General features: G+C 34.2%; 1 protein-coding gene across 1 annotated transcript; it reads left to right on the top strand.

The window, feature by feature from the left end:
- Positions 1-14,373: 14,373 nt before the first annotated feature.
- LOC122309010 (cytosolic sulfotransferase 6-like) lies at positions 14,374-15,699 on the top strand. The gene has a single exon (XM_043122334.1). It carries the CDS (start codon positions 14,483-14,485, stop codon positions 15,443-15,445), a length of 963 nt encoding a protein of 320 aa, XP_042978268.1. The 5' UTR covers positions 14,374-14,482; the 3' UTR covers positions 15,446-15,699.
- The last annotated feature ends 5,478 nt before the right edge of the window (positions 15,700-21,177 follow it).

Below are 21,177 nucleotides of genomic sequence, written 5' to 3'. Positions count from 1 at the left end.
ACCAACCCAAACAACCTCCCATACAACCCAAAACCATGGCTGAAAATACAAGATCCAAAACTCAACTCATAGAGGCCTTACAAGTTCAAGTAGAACAACACCAACAGGAATTTATTCCAATCAAAGCTGAAATCAGGGAGCTCAAAACTGATGTTCAAGAAATTAAAGATATGCTACGTAGCTTGATGAACCGACAGAACCAGCCACCACCTCCTCCACTTTTTAACCATGAAACCAACTTTGAAGTGGAAAATCATGACCCAAGAAGAATGAATTCCAAAGGGGTCAAGCTGGATTTTCCCCATTTCCAAGGACTCAATCCAGCCGCCTGGCTTTTTAAAGCCAGCCACTATTTCGACTTCCACCAAACATCAATGCCTCAACGATTATTGATGGTCTCTTACCATATGGAAGGAGACGCTCTCGTATGGTTCAAAAATGTTGTCGATGGGGGGTTATGCCGTGATTGGGACACTTTTTCCAGAGCATTGTTGTTGCGTTTTGGACCCACGGCCTATGACGATCCAATGGAGGCATTGATGAGGCTGAAACAGACCACTACGGTTGAGTCTTACATGAGCCAATTTGAAAGGTTGGCCAACCGATTACGAGCTCTCTCGGATAATCATAAGTTGAGCTGTTTTCTTTGTGGTTTGAAAGATGAAATTCGAATCCCGGTACATATGTTATGCCCTGTGAATTTAAATGCAGCATATGGATTAGCAAAAATGAAAGAAGAATACATTCCAAGCATAAGAAAAATTGCTAGATCAATGGGGGAAAGAACCACAGCCATGGGTGGGGGAAATTATTCCACTAGCTCTTATTCGAGCGATTATTCTACCAAATGGAGACAACCTATGGGGGGCGCTAAACCAATTTCTTCTGAACAAATGAATGAAAAGCGACGCAAGGGCCTATGTTTTAATTGTGATGAGAAGTGGAATCCACAACGTACTTGTAAAACTCCTCGGATTTACCTCTTGGATGTAAATGAGCAAGTATGTGAGGAGTTGTGTGAGGAAGAGGAAGTGCTGCCGATGGTCAGAATGGACGACAAAACAGTGCTGGAAAACAAAACTACACCAACCAGCAGCAAGGAAGAGCTGGAAATTTCCTTGGCTGCCATAGCGGGAACCCCCACGGTGAGTACAATGTGTTTACTTGGGAGTCTTTGTGGTGAACAAGTGGTGATCCTTATAGATTCAGGCAGCTCCCACAATTTTCTAGATTCAGCATTAACAGCAAAGTTGCAGCTGCCTGTGGATTATTCAGTGAACTTGAAAGTTAGAGTGGCAAATGGCCAATCTCTTAACAGTGAAGGCATATGCCGGACAGCCTAGTTAAAGGTGCAAGGTAATCTGTTAAAACCCCCCCTTCATTTATTAGAGTTGGCTGGTTGTGATATTGTGCTTGGAGTCCAATGGCTAGAGACCTTGGGTCCCATAACCTTGGATTTTTCAAAACTATTAATGACCTTTATGTGCGAAGGCAAAACCATTGAATTCAAGAGGATGAAGTTGAACCCCTTGGTTGTCGAGGATGGTCCAAAGTTAGTAAAAGCAACTTTGGCTAAGGGGAAGGGCATTCTTTTACAGATTATAGGTGAAAGGGAAGTGAAGGAATATTTTGCAGTGGTGGAGGGGCAATTTTCTGAACTGTTAGAAGACTTTAAAACCGTATTTGATGAACCCCAAGGGTTACCCTCACCCCGTTCTCATGACCATCAAATAGTCCTTAAAGAGGGCACTCAACCCATCACAAATAGACCCTACCGATACCCTTATTACCAGAAAACAGAAATTGAAAAGATTGTGGCAGAGTTATTGGAATCGGGAGTGATTAGACCCAGCTCTAGTCCTTTCTCCTCCCCTGTTTTGCTGGTCCGTAAAGCCGATGGAAGTTGGAGGCTTGGTGTGGACTATAGAGCACTTAATAAGGAAACGGTGAAGGCAAAATTTCCTATCCCAGTTATTGATGAATTGTTGGATGAACTTTTTGGCTCGGTGATTTTTTCCAAACTCGATTTAAGATCGGGCTATCATCAAGTGAGGGTGGTGCCAAGTGACATTCCTAAAACAACATTCCGTACCCATGATGGACATTACAAATTTTTAGTAATGCCTTTTGGCCTCACTAACTCTCCAGCCACATTTCAAGGGTTAATGAACGATGTTTTCAAACCTTTTTTGCGGAAATTTGTGCTTGTTTTTTTTATGACATTTTGGTGTATAGTAAGTCCAGGGAGGAACATGCAGGTCACCTAAGAGAAGTTTTAAACATGCTGAAACAGCATTGCTTGTATGCAAAGAAATCTAAGTGTCGGTTTGCGGTTGATGAAGTTGACTATTTGGGCCGCATTATTAACAGTAAGGGGGTAATGGCTGATCCTTCTAAGATTACTTCAATGATAGAATGGCCTGAGCCTAAGAATGTGAAGGCCTTACGAGGTTTCCTAGGGCTCACGGGGTACTACCGGAAATTCATCAGGAATTATGGTCTCATCGCAACTCCTCTCACCTCATTACTCAAGAAAAACTCTTCTTCTTGGAACATGTAGGCCAGTGAGGCGTTTACAGCCTTAAAGCAAGCTGTTTCACACCCACCAGTCCTAAAACTTCCCGATTTTAGTAAGCCATTTGTGATTGAGTGTGATGCCAGCTGAAAGGGCATCGGGGCAGTGTTAATGCAGGCTGGACAGCCTATTTACTACCTCAGCCAGGCACTTAAGGGCCGAGCGCTCTCACTATCCACCTACGAGAAGGAGTTATTTGCCTTAGTAACAGCGGTGCAAACATGGAGGCCATACCTTCTTGGGCAACCATTTTTCATTAAAACGGACCAGCAAGCACTTAAATTCCTGCTAGAACAGCGGGTAGGAACTGAGGCACAACAAAGGTGGATTACTAAGTTGATGGGGTACGATTTTATTATTGAATACAAAAAGGGAAAAGAAAATAAGGTGGTGGATGCTTTGTCAAGGAAGGAAGGTGAGAGTCAAGAGGCAACTTACTCGGCTATGATATCCATCCCCACCCCACTTTGGATTGAAGAATTGAAGAGGAGTTACCAAGACTCTACGGAGTTGACTGAATTAATTCAAAAGTTGCATGATAATAAGGAAGTTCCTAAGGGGTTATCCTTGCAACAAGGGTTGTTGGTTAAAAAGGGGAGACTAGTGGTGGCTCCCAATTCAGATTTTAAACAAAAGGTTTTGCAGTACATTCACAACAGTCCCCAAGCGGGTCACTCGGGGTACTTAAAAACATATCATAGGGTGAAGCGTGATTTTTATTGGAAGGGCATGAAGCGAGACATCAAACAGCTGGTACAAGAATGTGAGACTTACCAAGCTGTGAAGTATGAAACGACATACCCCGTTGGGTTGTTACAACCCTTGCCCATTCCTAACCAGCCCTGGACTGACATCTCCCTTGATTTCATCGATGGCTTGCCAAGTTCTAAGGGATTCAGTGTGATATTTGTAGTGGTGGACAGATTTTCAAAGTATGGTCACTTTATAGCCTTGGCCCATCCTTACACAGCCCAAGGGGTAGCTGAGGAGTTTATGAGGAATATTTTCAAGCTGCATGGATTTCCTAAGTCCATAGTATCATATAGGGATCCCATTTTTCTAAGCTCGTTCTGGCAAGCCTTATTCCAGTCTCAAGGAACTTCTCTAGAATTCAGCTCGGCTTATCATCCCCAAACTGATGGTCAAACTGAGGCCGTCAATAAAGGTTTGGAATGTTACTTGCGCTGTTATACAGGGGCAAAACCTAAGGCATGGTCACTATGGTTACCTATGGCAGAGTGGTGGTATAATACCACCTATCACACAGCCACAAAAATGACCCCATTTGAAGCAGTTTATGGCCATCCTCCCCCAACCCTACTGTCCTATATCTCCGAAACAAGCAACAATGCCACAGTGGATCAAATGCTCAAAGACAGGGATAGTGTGATACAATTGCTAAAAAGTAATCTCAGTGAAGCTCAAAACCGTATGAAACACTATGCAGACAGAAAAAGAACAGAAAGGCAGTTTGATGTAGGTGATTGGGTATATTTGAAATTACAACCGTACCAACAAAAGTCCCTAGCACTATGACACAATCTCAAATTAGCCCCTAGATTTTATGGGCCTTTTCAAATTGAAGCTAAGGTGGGAATAGTAGCTTACCGATTGAAGCTCCCGGAGTCCTCCAAGATCCATCCGACATTTCACGTGTCTTGTCTCAAAAGGAAGATTGGCTCTCAAGTTCCCATCTTTCCATCCCTACCACCAACAGACCACACGGGTGAAGTAAGACCCGAACCAGAAAAAATATTAGAGAGGCGAATGAAGAAGATGGGAGAGAGAGCAGATACCGAAGTGCTTGTCAAATGGGTGGGCTTAACCGTGGAAGATAGCACCTGGGACATGTTGTGGCGTCTCCAATGACTTTACCCGCACCTTGTGGGCAAGGTACTGTAAAGGGGGGAGTTTTGTCATGAGACCGGCGGCTGGGAGTACAAAATAATGTATGAGCAGAGGCGTCGGTGGAAGAAACAGAAAAAGCAAGTGAAGAAGAGAAGAAACTAAAGTAATCTGAAGTGTCTTAAGTGTTCTGAAGTGAAGATGCGAAGTCAGTCCTAAATGGAAGCTAAACGACGCCGTGTTGTGTGTGTGTGTGTTAATTCCAGATTAAGCTAGACGTGTGTGTGTGTGTGTGTGTGTGTGTGTGTGTGTGTGTGTGTGTGTGTGTGTGTGTGATGACCCGCTTTTAAGTGTATTTTCGCTGAAATAATTATTTTTATTTTAATTAATATATTAGTTATTTATTTTAATTTATTTGCGTTTTAAAATTGATTTTTAATTTAATTTAATTTATTTGATGTTGTGTTTTATTTCTTTTAGTTGTTTTGTGGTTTTAATCTTTTTCAGCGGTTTGTTTCGTTTTCCCGGAGTGAGGATTGGACCTCATTTCTTTTCACATCATTTTCCTTTTTCTCTTTTTCCTTTTTTCTTTTTCCCTTCTTTTCTTTTTCCTTTCTTTTTCTTTTTTTTCTTCTTTTTCTTTTTTCTCTCTTCTCTCTCCCCGATCGGTTCCCCCCCCCCCCGAGCTCTCTCTCTCTCCTCCCTCTCCCTCACGCCGGCGTCCCTTCAACAGCCCAAACCGCCGCCGTCCGGCCACCGTTCGGCCCCCCACTGGTCCCATTCTCTTCCCCTCCCTCCGGTGCACCACCCCACCCAAGCTCACCCCCAACCGGTCGGCCATTTGGCCGGAAAAAGCCCAACAAAGCCGCACGGTTTTGGCTCCAATCCGCCGCCGTCGCTCCACCTCCGGCCACCACTTCTTCACCACTTCATCACCGACTCCTTGCCGTCCTAACCCACCCATTTCCGGCCTCCAACGACCACCGGAACAGCTCCTACGAGCTAGTTTTCCGTTTTGGGTAACCCGGCCATTTTCCGGCGATTCCGCCGCCACCCACGGCCAACCACTACTTCCAATAGCTTCACAACCATCCCTAGACCATTCCCTATCAATTTCGTGTCCTAGTTTGTCCCCGTTCAAAAGTGGGTTTTTCAAACCCACGACCACAGTGAATTTTCACTGTGACGTTGCTGTTTTTCCGCCGTTTGCAACGCCGCTTGTTTTCTAAAATTGCCATATAGCGCTGTAAGTATTTTCCAAACCCTATTTTCAGATTTTAATATATATTGCTCATTCAATTATTTACTGTTGTTGGTTGTTGATTCCGGACTGAGTCCGAGGAGTTTCGGGGGGTCGGATGGATGGAGGACGGAGTTGCCTGTTTATTTGATTTATGATTGTTGGATTATTTTATTATGCATTGTTATGGCATTACATGGTGCATGCACGTGTGTTTGAGGATTTATGTGAAAAGCCTGTGTTTTGGCGTAAGTGTATTGCGGGTGCGTGTGTATCACGAGCCCAAGCCGGGATGAGTTATTATCTCGGTGGAGCTCCTCTGGTCACTCGGGAGCGGAATAAACTGAGTGATGTCCCCTGAGTTGTCGAGAGCGATGACGGGAGCGGGGCTAGGGGATGCTTGGCTACGAACGCGCCGGGCGCGGAACCGGGCATCGCCCTACTCACCGACTCCGTGGCCCTTCGCTGGCGAGGGCTAGAGGATGCTTGGCTACGCACGCGCGGGGCGCGGAACTGGGCATCGCTCGTTAGGTGTCACATGCGTGGTGGTACTCTACGGTGTGACACTGGAGCCAGGGTGTGCGGATGACCCCTAGGGGAGGTCATGGTGCATATGGTTAAAATTGGATAATGGTTTATGAGGCCAAATGGGACTTTTGGCGTGGGCCAGATGGACTTCTGGCGAGATATTGGGCCAAATGGACTTTTGGCGGCCAAATGTGACTTTTGACGTGTTTTTCGGAAATGATGTGTTTTTGGGCCAAAAGGGTTTTTGGCGTGTGTGGAAAACTGGTGTTTTTGGGCTTTGTGCATTGGGCATGGTTCATGCATCTTGTTTGAGTTTTATGTGTTTTTATCTGGTAGTGTTTGGGTTTTACTTACCTGCGGTACCATTCGTGGTTCCGTAGCTTTTGGTGCAGAGTTAGAGGACGATGAGGAGGAGGCTGAGCCCGAGGATGCGGCTCCGCCGGGTTGCTGATGCTATCTTTTATATTTGTTAAAGCTGTATTTGTGTTTTGTAATATTTTATCTAGGTACGTTTTAAACAGCTTGTATTACGTTAAGAAAAATTCTGGTACTTAGTTATGACTTTCGTTATCCGCTGCGTGTTTCTCTGTACACATCTGTTGCCTTGCACACACTCGGCACCCGTCGATGGGATGGTGACCCGGGTTGTCACCATCCGGACGTCTCAATTTCCCCGTGTTCGGGCGTGGGGATTTGGGGGCGTCACAGTGTGTGTGTGTGTGTGTGTGTGTGTGTGTGTGTGTGTGTGTGTGTGTGTTCACTGAACGCAGCGTTTGGGATATGCCCAAATGGTGCGTTTTGTTTTACATAGCTGGGTATTTCTTTTCAGTTAGTGGCCAGCCTCTATTTTACATTCCAACATGTTTTACATTCCACGTGTTTCAATTCCATTAGTTCTGTTAGTAGTGGTTTTACATCCATATGTAAGCCAAAAAAATGGCAGAGAAGGACATCAGAATATTTTGGCAAAAAGGTAGAATTCGTGGTCTTGTAAGGAGGTTGATTCTCCCTCGAAGAGGATCCTTATCAATGCAACGTTGTGGCGGAAACCTTTAATCAAACATGTTGTCTGCCTTTCCTTTACCATTGTATTTGCATGCTCATTCTTCATTCAATCTCTTCCCACCTGCATACAACAGCCCAGAAGGAGTAATCAAGAAGGATCCTAACAATAAAAGAGTTCAATCATATGCGCTAGATACATATATATTGATATACATACATACACATATATTTTACATATATATATAATATAATTGATGTCAGACAGAATAACGATTATTTTTTAGGCTAATTTTTATAGATAATTTGTAGGGAAAAGATATAAGATTTGTCTAAACTATAGAGAAAATTCTGAATAATATTAATTAATAATAAAATTTGAAATTATTTTATGAAACCCATAAGCCGGACTTAAATACTTACAAAATTCAAAATTATGAAGATTTTTTTCAAAAATGAAAAAATCTAAATTATTGTATGAAAAATTAATATAAAAAAAAAAGAATCCTATGAAAAATTTGATCAAATCAAAATCACTTCCAAACTTAAAAACAAATTTTTACTAACAAGAAAAGAATAAGTATAAATATATAATTTGAAATAAAATAATTGATATTATCATGAATGATTCTAAGAAAGTAATTACTGATTTTTCAGTCGTAAATTTCGATTATGTACTAAATGCGTTATCGATGTTTTTAAAATGGTAGACATTCCGTCAGCAATTTAATTAAATTTGTTGTATTAATGTCAATGCTGGCGGAGTTAGCTATCTTGGCTTGAGAACAGTGCTACTGTTTGTGACTTTTTTCTATCTATATTCCTGGGCTAGGCCCAATTAGTTGTCTTTAGATTACAAGCATTGTCCCCCAGATCCAATCACACTCAAAGTCGCACAATCACAAAAGGATGAAAAGAATGGTTGGGCAGAGCTAAGGACATGCCTAAAAACCCATCTCAATCATTATTTTGGCCGTCAAACTTGTTTATACGAATAAAAATTATTTAAAATACACGACATCAATTTGTATGATTAAAATAAATTATATTATTTTCAAAAACCAAAGTTGAAATTCCCTCTCCCTAAAATACAAATTTCTACCAAGACGGGTCACTTGCGCTCATTGCCTGCTGTTGCTGTTAGGCAAGTAAGGATACGTACGTTAAAAACATGAAGGATGGGATTTTGTCCAAGACCTTAAAGAAAAGAAAACACAATTCTCTCTACGGAAGAAAGAGATAATAACATGATCAAGTTATCTATGCAGAAGTTATATACTGTCAGGAACTCTAAAATGGATAATATTAAAGAGTAATGATGGATATATACATGTAGTTATTAGCTGCGCAAAAGCCGCATACACATTTTGAAAAAAAGTAGCTGAGTTCACTATTAAAAAATTAAATTTTTTCATACATGTCTTATATTTTATTACTTTTTTTAAAAAGAGTGTGCACACTTTATGATAAATCTCATATTTATTTACTTTGGAGAATGACGTAAACCCCCTGACATGGGGTACAAAATATTCCATAAATCTCGTATACACCACAAACTATTTCTCATTAATGATCATAAATAATTATTAACCTTCATAATTTATATAAGTAAACAAATTGGTAGTGCAGTTAAGAAAAAGACCAAATGAAGACAATCAGAAGCAATTACAACAGTTAGTATGTAATTGTTAAGAAAAAGTAAGATTTTGTAGTATTTGATTTAACATCATAAGTTATTAAAAGATAAAAGAGTGGTAAGTGGATATTTTGCTTATAGTCAACGGAGAAATCAAACTGCATCGATCTTGGAGTCTTAGAGATTCTGTCAAATTTTTACATGCATCGCTTTATATTGTTGTATTCACTCATGCATGAGTCCGAAAATCTGAATTATTTGGGGAGGGGGTGCATGCAGACGATATCTTACTCTTCTTCCTATGGGGTATTTTATGTAGAATTATGTTTTCACATGCCCTTTATGTACAACGTTAAGACTTTTTCTATCCTGCGGACCATAGGGTTTTTTTTTTTTTTTTTAAATTTTATTTTTATTAAATTAAATGACTTTCTTCTATTTATTATTTATATATTATAAATTTATTAAAAAATAAAAAATAAAAATAAGAATATAACTACTAAATATATCTATTAAATGTGTCTATTCATATATTATTTATTATTTATTTATTTTTAATAGTTAAGGAAGTGACTATTAATAAATTTATATTTTTAAATTTTTTAATAATTAAGAATATTTATCAAAAAATTAAAAAAAAAACTTATTTATATTAATATCCATTTTTAATATTCATCTTATTATCCAAATAAAAATAAAAATATAAAGTAGAAACGAAAAGCAGAATCTTTCGTAAGATTATCTGGTTGGAGATCAGGGGCAGCAGTACTAGCTCTGTATCCACCACATAAATACGTAGGAGGGGTCTGCAAACATTAAATGTTATATATGTCAGAGTTACTTTAGAAAACGTGTACATTTGACATGTAACATGTGTCTTGATATATATATAATGTACTGATCACGACATTTAAGGTGGACAAAGAATTAAGAACAACGCTATGTCCTCAGAAAGAATTCTCACCGATCAGCTTTATATATATATATATATATATATATATATAAAAGAACTTTTCAATTTATATGTTTTGTTTAGCGGCCTTTATGTTCTCTTAATCACAAAATTGTATATATTTGACCTAACTATTTGGTGCAATAGTAAATTTTTGTATATTGTATGATAAGGATGTTGTGTGTTTTAGGATATGATAACTTTTCAATTTTGATAATAATTTTTTTTAATTTATAATTGAGTTTTTCTGTCAAATTTTAGTCGCCGAAAATAAGCATATGATTGTTGAAAATACCTCATTTGCAACTCTTTTTTTTTTTTTTTTACTGCTGTGAGAACTATTATTTCCTATTAATTTAAATGATTTATTCTATTTATTATGCATACATCACAAATTTTTAAGAGGAAAAAAAATTAAAATTATGGTTGCGTGCTAATTAAATATGTCTACCAAATGTGTCCACTCATATATTTTTTATTTTTTTATTTTTTTTAACAGTTAAAGTCCAAAGAAGTTACTATTAGTGAATATATATTTTTGATTTATTTCTTAATTGGTAAGAATGTTTAAAAAATATTAAAAAAACACATTTATACTAATGTGTACACATGATTTAATATGCACATTTGATAATCACCAAAACATTATCCAAATAAAAATAAGTGTAAAATTATCTGGTTGGAGATAAGGAGCAGCAGTACTACTAGCTCTATATCCACCATATAAATATATAGAAAGGGCCAGCAAACATTAAATATTATATATGTCAGAGAATTACCCTAAAAAAAAAAAAAAAACGAGTACATTGACACGTAACATGTGTCTTGATATATAATGTACTGATCACGACGTACGGTTTACCACCTGGAATAGCACATGGTGTTATTTAAGATGGACAAAGAAAGAATTAAAGAGCACATGCAAGCTGGGTCCCGTCCCAACCCCCCGCCCCGTGGCCGGGGTAAAGAATTAAAGAGCACGTGCAGGCTGTCATTTAAGGTGGACAAAGAATTAATAACAATGCTATGTGGACAGAAAGAATCCTCACCGATCAGCCTTTTTTTTTAAAAAAAAAAAAAAAGAAAGAAAACTTTTCAATTTTTTTAAAGTATTTAAATATTTTTTAAAAATAAAAAAAATCAGAAATTCATTTAAAAACAATTGCATCATTATTAAGTAAAATAAAAAATAAAAAAATAAAATGCATTTCGGTAAATTTGGCATGCCTTCGCTGTTCATTTTCCTTACAAAATAATTATAAAATAAAGAAAGACTCAATAGTAATGTCAAATTTCTAATAAAATTATGTCCACACTTCAATTACCTTCTTTTAATGCTATTCTTTAACAGTTGGAAGAAGATGGACCAAATCAATAATGGAAAGACGTCGACATCTCTTCCCTGCCAAAGGAAAAAGGCCAACTCTGTCTGTACCATGGATTTTGGATCCCAACGTGGTCCATGCTAGGACTTATAGCACTCCGTAAACACTTTCAAGCTAGTGACACTAGTATCCTATTAGTCACCCCTCCAAGAGCTGGAATTACTTGGTTTAAGGCCATCTTGTTTGCCTTGGTGAACCGGATGCGCTATTTAGACATTCAAGAATATCCTTTGCTCATAAATATCTCTCATGCTCTTGTACCCAGGTCAAGGTATTTATGAAGGCAGGGCTGGAAGATGAAACTTAATTTAGGGAGACGCGATAGTGGCCTAGATAATATACAGAAGTTTTAAATTATAATTTTTATGGTAAAGAATTTTAGAAATTTTAATAAGTATTTATGCGCATTTTCATTTACGATTTTAGTATTTTAATTCAAAACAACTTTATTTATTATTAGAAATTTTTATACTTAACGCTTCTTTTAGAATAATAAAAATAAATAAATATATTTTTGAGTCAGGTTCAGTAGTAGCACTTTAATTTCTTCGAAAAGTTTTAAAAATAATTTTATTCTTAAACCTAGATAATGGGTGTTAGACATCTACATTTTGGCATAAGAACCACTAGCTTCCCAATGCCTCTTGTAGCGTTTGAGCTCCTGGAAGAAGATGGGCGGAGTCATGAATGCAAAGATGTCAACATATCTTCCCTACCAACAAAAGACTTTCTCAGTAAATACCGTGGATTTTAAATCCCAACATTATTCATGGAAGGAGTAATAGCATTCCAAAATCAATTTCAAGTTCGTGACAGGTTTGGTAACATAAAATTTTTATCTTAAATTTAAAATTTTGATCATCTTATTATTACAATTTTTCTAAATTTTTATATAAAATATAATAAATAATTTAATTTTTTCTTAATTTTTTAAATTTCAAAACAATAATAATATTAAAATATAATATTTTAATATTTTATCTTAAAACTCAAAATTTTCAACTTGCTTACCAACACCATCTACCCACAAACAATCCTCACTCAACTCTTTTGCCTCTCCAAGACTATTTTCAACTTATTTACATATTTTTGTGTCACTTTGGCGCTTCATGAATATATAGGGTGCTTGTAATCACAGATTCACTTGAAGAAGCTTTTGATCTCTCCAAAATTTAAGTCCTAGAGACCACTAGAGTTGTTTTATATATAATTCTAGCATATCATAATTAATTATAATAATCCATTATTTTCCTTCTCTTGATTTCATAATGTAAATAGAAAAGCAAATTCGTTTTGTGAATTGTTTTAGCAATGAGATGGGAAAATCATAATTCTGCTGCCCAATGAGAAAGGAAAATTATAATTTCGTTTATTAAAATGCAAAAGGATATAATAAATCCATTAGACGGTCAAAATAATTCATCCAGGAAAAAGAAAAGAATAAAAAGAAAGAAAAAGAAAAGAGTTAAACCATTTGCGGAAGATACATACATACATACTGAAAGAAAGTTTGCAAAGAAATGGTTTTGACCTAGACAAGGACTTCAGTATGTAGATTTCAAATATATGTAATTGTACAAGGTAAATTGGAAAGGAAATAAACTAGAAAGAAAAGACTAAACTTAAAAAATATATAATATTTGATAGATGTGAAATAATTGTCTATACAATAGTTGAGAATCCTGAATTAGTAGGATTCAAATGTTGATGTCGATTGATCTTTATTAGGCATGTGATGCTGAAATTACTGTACAATTTCATCTACTGATATAGCTGGAGAGGTAGTGGGAGAGTTTGTGGGGTCTACTGAATTATATGATTTAACACATACATATGACCTACTATTTAACCTGCTTCGACCGACGTTTATTCAACTTTTGGGTAGGCCAAAACAGTAAAAATTATTTTGAAAGTAAAAATTTTATGTATAATCATTTTTATGTATTTTTTATATAATTTATTAAAAATAATTATATGTAATAAAAGTTTTTGAGAAAATAATATCAAATATAATTTTAAAATATATAATTTTTTGTATATTTATTTTAAAAAATATATATGATTTTTATTAAAAAAATAATTTTTTCATATAAACTCAAAATTTATCTATTTACTAAAAAAATATAAAAATATTTACACATTTTAATACTATAAATATTATTTATAATTTTGAAAACAAAGCAATATGCTTTGTAAATAATTGAAGTACTGGGTTTTTAGATATTTTGCTTACCCCTGTGCCCTGCCTAATTCAATGCAAATTCATTCTTCTTTGGGTAGGCCAGATAGCCATGCAGACTATTTTGGAACAATCAATGCCCTACTTACACGCGCATTGGTGTTGATACAGAAAGGTAGGTGTAGTTGGTGCAAGGCATTTAATTGGCTGGTGTACAATGAATTTGTTGTATTATTATCACTATATATGTATATATTAACATGGTTAATTACATGATGTGTCTTGATCATGTACTCGAGACGGTTTACCCAAAGAATGATCATAATTAAAGAGTACATTATGGATGGGGCCAAAATCTGAATGATAATAAATAGCACAGCGTGAGTCCAAAAATATGAATGGTCATAAAAATCACATGCATGCATGGGTCCAAAAATCTGAATAATTTGTGCAGATGAGATATAATTACGTGGTTGGAGCTCAGGAACATGAGCAGTAGTAGTACTAGCTCTGTATCCACCACATATATAAATATATAAAAAGGATCAACAAACATTTACATCTTGTTTGATTACCTTACATGAATAAGATAAAATTTAAAAATTAAATAAAATATTATTAAAATATAATTTTTAAATATTTTTTTATTTGAAAATTTTAAAAAGTAAAATTATTTCTTTTATTTTGTATAAGAGTTTAAAAATTTTTTAATAATAAAATTAATAAAATAAGATGACTAAACGATACGTAAATATTATGTCAGAAAATTACCCCTATTTTTAGGAAAAAAAAAAACTTGTATATTGACATGTAAGGAGAGATGGTAGATTTCCTTTAATTGGACAGCTAAGTAAATCCCCCATGTACAGCTTCTTTTTTAATTTTTTGTTATTTTATTATTATTATTTTAATCTTATCTCATTTCCCATCGGGTACAGTTTGTTGTGAGCACTGGATGTTATGTGAAGTTTAAGTACATGATAATGTATACCTCGATCGGGTGTACTTCTCTATATATACCCATAACATTGAGAGTACCTAGGTACGTCTGTAATAATATCAACCACGTACTGAACAATTTCGTGAAACAACGATCATACTTCTACGTCAGCACTTTGCAGTTCCCTTCCTTCTTGAATCATGTCTGTACTCGATTCATCTTTTTCCCAGCACTTGCAAGAAGATGAACTAACCCCAGATCAATACGGGGACTTCATATCCTCCCTACCAACAACAGGCTTCTTAAGTCAGTACCGTGGATTTTGGTTTCCAACCATGTTCATGCAGGGAGTTTTATCCCTCCAAAAACACTTCCAAGCTCATGAGACTGATATTCTAATGATGACCCCTCCCAAAGTTGGGACTACTTGGTTGAAGGCTATCTTGTTTGCTATAGTGAACCGAAAGCATCATCTAGACCTTCAAAAACATCCATTGCTCACAAACAATCCTCATATTCTTGTGCCCTACTTGGACTTACATCTCTACAATAAAAAAGAGGTTCCAGATCTCACCTCATTCCCCTCTCCAAGACTCTTTTCAGCTCATTTACCTTATACATTGCTACCAAGATCTGTTAAAGACTCAACCTGTAAGATTGTGTATTTGTATAGGAATCCTAAGGATACCTTTGTGTCTATGTGGCACTTCCAAAAAAAGTTAGGGACAACGATCGATTCATTTGAAGAAACTTTTGATAAGTTTTGTCAAGGAGTGAATCCCTTTGGGCCATATTGGGATCATGTTTTGAGTTATTGGAATGAAAGTTTAGAAAAGTCTCAAAGGGTACTCTGCTTGAGATATGAAGAATTGAAAGAGCAACCTACAACTCAGTTGAAGAGAATAGCCGAGTTCTTGGGATGTCCATTTTCTTCGGAAGAAGAGACAAAAGGTATGGTACAAGATATTTCAAAATTGTGTAGTTTTGATTATTTGAGCAAGTTGGAGGTGAATAAAAATGGAATAACCCATAATATGAAGAACGAAAACCTTTTTCGCCGAGGTGAGGTTGGAGATTGGGTAAATTACTTAACACCTCAAATGTCAGAGAAATTAGATGACATATTTAAAGAAAAGTTTCATGGTACTGGGCTAACATTTTAGGGCATCCAAAGATTGCATCATCGTCATCGCTGCTAATGCTATATATTATTTGAACGTCTTTATTATTATCAATGTTTATGCTAGAATGTTGTGATCAATATAATAATAAATCTCTTGCATCTTGTAAACGTGTAAGTTTGCATTAGCATGAGAAAGTAAATTTGTTAGATTATTGTCAATCATCAGGTGTACTTGTGTCGACATGGAATCAATAAAATGCATTATTAATGATGTATTTTCAATTTTAATGTGGATATTTTGGTGTCACTTCTTTCTCAATTTTGTTCATATACAACTGATATTGCTAACAATAGTATACTAAATCAAAATTTGGCTCTGTTCAACGATCGATCTATTTCAATTTCTAGTAGCAAGACCTTGATCATCAATAGATTTTGCATATTGGTCCATGCACACACACATACAGCTAGCATTGGGCCATTTTGATCAATTCAACAATGACACGAGTACTTGAAGGTATATACAAGACAAACTACATGCAAGAATCAAACTTTTGTTTCCGATCTACTTAATTTCCACATTTCTTCATTGGAAATTAATTAATAGCTTCGAGCTAGAGATTAAAAAAAAAAAGACGTTGAAATCAATTAATACAGGCTGAAAAGTCATCACCATGCACTTGTGATTGTAATTGGTAACAAATTAAAGGGGCTCAAGCTGTATCATATTGTACTTGTGATTGTAACATATTAAGAGCACTTGTAATGAATGACAAAACGAAACGAAAAAAGAAAAAAAAAAAAAAAAGACATGTGATTTTCAATTAGTACCCGATCACCTCATTCTCATCCATTTCTCCAATTATTCTCCTTCGATCAGCTTACGAAAAGAAGTTCTCAAGTCTCATGAATGACATGATCTGGCGAATGCACACACTAATCTCTACTATTTCTCTCCAAAATTTAAGTTATATAATTATAATATTAATCAATTATTTTCCTTCTCCTTCCCTCAATCGGTTTCGTAATGTAAACAGAAAAACAAATTCATTTTGCTTGTTTTTGCAATGAGATGGGAAAATCATAATTAGGTTTATTGATTGAGCTGTATGTAGAAATTTAGAAGGGGAAAATAAATAGATAATATAAGAAGAAGAGAATAAAAAAGTTCAACCATATGCGCTAGATACATATATACTAATATATATACATACACATATTATAATATATAATATAATTGACGCCAAATAGAATAAGAATTATCTTTCAGGCTAGTTTCAATAGATAATTTACAGGAAAAAGATATAAGATTTGCCCAAAATACAGAGAAAACTCATAATAATATTGATTAATAAAAAATTTCAAAAATATTTTGTGAAACCCACAAGCCAAACTTAAATAGTTGCAAAATTTGAAATTATGAAGATTTTTTCAATAATAGTAAAATCTAAATTATTGTATGAGAAATTTATACATAAATTTAAAAGAATCATACCAAAACTTTGGTCAAAATTAAAATCAAAATCACTTCCAAATATTTTTTTTTTCTTTAAAAAGAGTCAGAAGCCACCTACATTGCAGTCTCGTCTCAATTTTATTAATAAACCCTCACTTATGGTTAAGGAATACCGTGGTTATAACCCGAGACTTGGAGGTTACAAAAGAAAAAAAAAAAATCAAAACCCAAACCTCTCAACAAAAAACCATGAAAACACAATTACAATACATATGACTCAAAGAAATAAAAACCACATGCAGCAACCTGTAAAAAACCTGCACAACCAAAGAGTAAGAAAATAAAGGACACAATGCAAAGAGAAACATACCTGGAGGGGCTCGAGCCGTGCAACATGAACCAACCTCAAGAGCACCAATGAACCTAAGCTCGAATGTAAGCAATTGCCAATTTGTCAAGTCTCGCGAGGCCTCTAATCTCTCGAGGAAGACTTTGAATATCCGAGTAGAACATGTCCGCACCTTGTGCACCAACCTTAGCTAGAGCGTCCGCCACAGAATTTCCTTCTCTGAGGCAACGATTGCACACAACATCCATCGCCTCAATGTAATCAATAATTTGGTCCCAAAAATTCCATAAATACCAAAGTGAGCATTTTTTGGATTTAACCCAAGTAACAACCACCTGAGAATCACAATCAATATCCACCTCCCTCCAGCCGGCAATTCTGCATAGACGTATCCCTTCCAACAAGGCACGAAGTTCAGCCTCATTATTAGTACAATTCCTAAAAGGCTGGGAGAAAGCGAAAATAAGATTACCCTCCCTATCACGAAGCACACCACCACCACCACTACTTCCCGGATTCCCGAGACTACTCCCATCCACATTCAGTTTAACACGGCCTTGAGACGGTTTGGCCCATCTCACTACCCTTTCATTTTTTGGTTTTGGAAAAATAGGAGGGATCTCCAGCCGCGCAAGTATCTTCGCATCCCCTGAACTGAGCTTTGTAATTTTAGAGATGTTCTCCATCACCACATGCAACTAGAATTTAATAGAGTGCCAAACTTCATTCATTTTTTGGTTTTGGAAAAATCGGAGGGATCTCCAGCAGCGCAAGTATCTTTGCATCCCCTAAACTGAGCTTTGTAATTTTAGAGATGTTCTCTATCACCGCATGCCAAACCAGAATTTAATCACTTGCAAACTTGAAACCAAATTTTTACCAACAAGGCAAGAATGAACATAAATATATAATTTGAAATAAAATAATTGATATTATTTTGAATAATTTTGGAGAAAGTAACTGATATCCTATATCAATTTGGATCTGCACCATTTTCACCAGGTTGGAGAGAATTCGTCCTAGAATTGTCCTTGAATTTTAAACTTTCTTATCTCGATCTCTTGGATGTCCAATTAGACAATTCTTTCTTTTCTTTTGTTGTATCATCTTGATGATCATGGAAAAACTAAAACAGATTTTATTGGATCGAAATAAAATAATATTGAACATCTTATACTCCAAAATTACGTTTCTTTCTCATATCTCAAATCCAGAAAAAATATTTTGCATAAGAGAATTTTAAAAAAGATCATCAACTCCAAGAAAATCAACATAGTTAATTATTTTAAAAATTGTTTCATGATCTTCAAACTTCAAAACTTCACCACCATTTTCTTTTTCCAAATTTTCTATGTTTTCAATAAAAATAGTTCTCTCATCCACTAGGTTATCTTCATTATGATAGGTATCATAATCACTTCCAAACTTAAAATCAAATTTTTATTGATAAGACAAGAATGAATATAAATATATGATTTGAAATATAATAACTGATATTATTATAAATGATTATAGAGAAAGTAACTAATATCTTATATCAATTTAGATTTGTATCAATAATATATATTATAAAATATGTACATAGAGAAATTAACCCCCGAAATATTTAAAATAAATACATGAATAAATAAATATAAAAATATATATATATATATATACATAGAGAAATTAACCCACGAAATATTTAAAATAAATACATGAATAAATAAATATAAAAATATATATTATATTATATATATATGTGTGTGTGTACGTTGGCATTCGCTTGGTAAATTAAATAAATACGTAATAATATTAATATTGTCAATGTATGCGTTGACATAGAGCGATCGGTAAAAAGCATTGTTCTATTCTCAAATTTCTCTCTCTCTCTCTCTCTGATGTCAATAAGAATAAAAAGAAAAATGAGAATATTGCGTTGACATCATCCCGATCAACTCCCCTATTTCCTTCGGTCCTTTGATAGACGTACTCGTGGAGAGCTACTCATGAGCTACAGATGGAGCAAACTGATCTTCATGGTTCCGCACTTTTCTATTATAATGTGGAGAACTGAAACACGCCCACTACGGCCATGAAAAAACACTACAATATAATTAGTCTTTTGTAACACAAAAAACCGTCACTAAATATCTTTGGTGACGGTTTGAAACTGTCACCACGACTATCAACTAATGTGTATTATAGAAAACAAATGGTGACAATTTACGTGCAATCGTCACTAAATAATTTACATATTTACAATATCTCTCTCTAGTTTAATATTATAACACTATTATTTATTTGACATTGTTAATTTATATAAAAAAAATTATTAATTATGGAAAAGAAGCTTCATATTTTTTAACAGGCAACAAAGTATTTTAATTAAATCTTAGATTGGCAGGAGATTTCTATGCGAAATATTTCATTTATTGATCTCGGATTAGTGAATATCGTAGTTACTTATTATATAACTTAGTATAAGTTGATTTATTTTAATTACTTACAAGTATAAGCACATATTAATTAAAATTAGTTATTATGTTTAATTACTTATTAAATTCATTAAATATTTATTCTCATATTAAATATATATTAAATGTTAATATTTTAACTTTAGTGAATAATATATTTATCCCTAGTCTTAAATTAAGTTCCTAAACTTATAATTTCCCTAAGAGGCCATACACAAAATCAATGTTATTGTAATTGATACCTATGTAACATATAATTTTATATATCTTATTAGATATCTTAGTTACTTATTAATTGATACCTCCTACTAAATATTTTAATTCATATTTATTTTTTATTATTTATAGTATAAGTTGATTTATTTTAATAATCCCTTACAAAAATAAGCACATATCAGGTCGAATTAGTTATTATGTCTAAAATGTTTACTAATATTTATATTCTTAATTGAGTGAATTATTTATTTACTTATTATTTTATTTTAAATAAGTATATTTATTTATTCCAACTCTTTACTTATTTATATTATTATGATGGAGTGAATTATTTATTTACTTATTATTTTATTTTAAATAAGTATATTTATTTATTCCAACTCTTTACTTATTTGTCTATTATTTTACCTATTTGATCATTAGTATGCTTCTTCTTAAGTTGTTAATATCTATTAGTATGCTAAATAAATATAGTTGTTAGTATCTATTAATAAGCTATATACTATATTATCCATTGTAATCATAATATTTTAATTAGTTAAACGTCAAAATATAATATACATCCCCTACTAGTTATAGATACACAAATAATCACAACGTATGTTTCACAAATAATAAAAAAATACACAAAATAAAAAAAATCTACAAATATAACATACACAAATAATCACGAGATATGCTTCACAAATAATAAAAAAAATACACAAATATAACATACACAAATAATATCAACATATGCTTAAAAAAATATACATTAATTGTAAAACATATTCATTTTAATCCATAAATATATACCAATATTTGTATTTTCACTTTAGGAATAACCATACACACAACACAATTTTTCATTTTAATTCATCATATTACATAATCCATATTACAAATATTTCCTTTTAATTTCTTCTAATTTATCAATATCAAAGTCATAACATATTCACAATATATACAATCAAAATTCACTACTCAACTCACAATATTATACCCACATCTAATTTATAAAAATTCACAATCAACTCACATTGTACACATTAAAATATTCATCATTATCAACAATAAAAATGTATAAACATGTTAATAAAGTTTAGAAATATACCTATGCTTCACAATATCATCTTACAAATCACAAGCTTTCAACAAACTACAACAACCAATCATTCACAAAAAATCACAACGCTAGTTAGTTACTATATATATATATATATATATATATATATATATATAAACATAAGAAAAATATCATAAAATTGCAAAAAAACTAAAATAAAAAAGAGTTTTTTCTTACCAAAATATATAGA

Source organism: Carya illinoinensis, chromosome 5 (genome assembly GCF_018687715.1).
Source record: "Carya illinoinensis cultivar Pawnee chromosome 5, C.illinoinensisPawnee_v1, whole genome shotgun sequence".
Lineage (NCBI taxonomy): Eukaryota > Viridiplantae > Streptophyta > Magnoliopsida > Fagales > Juglandaceae > Carya > Carya illinoinensis.
This window is presented reverse-complemented; position numbering and strand designations above follow the sequence as displayed.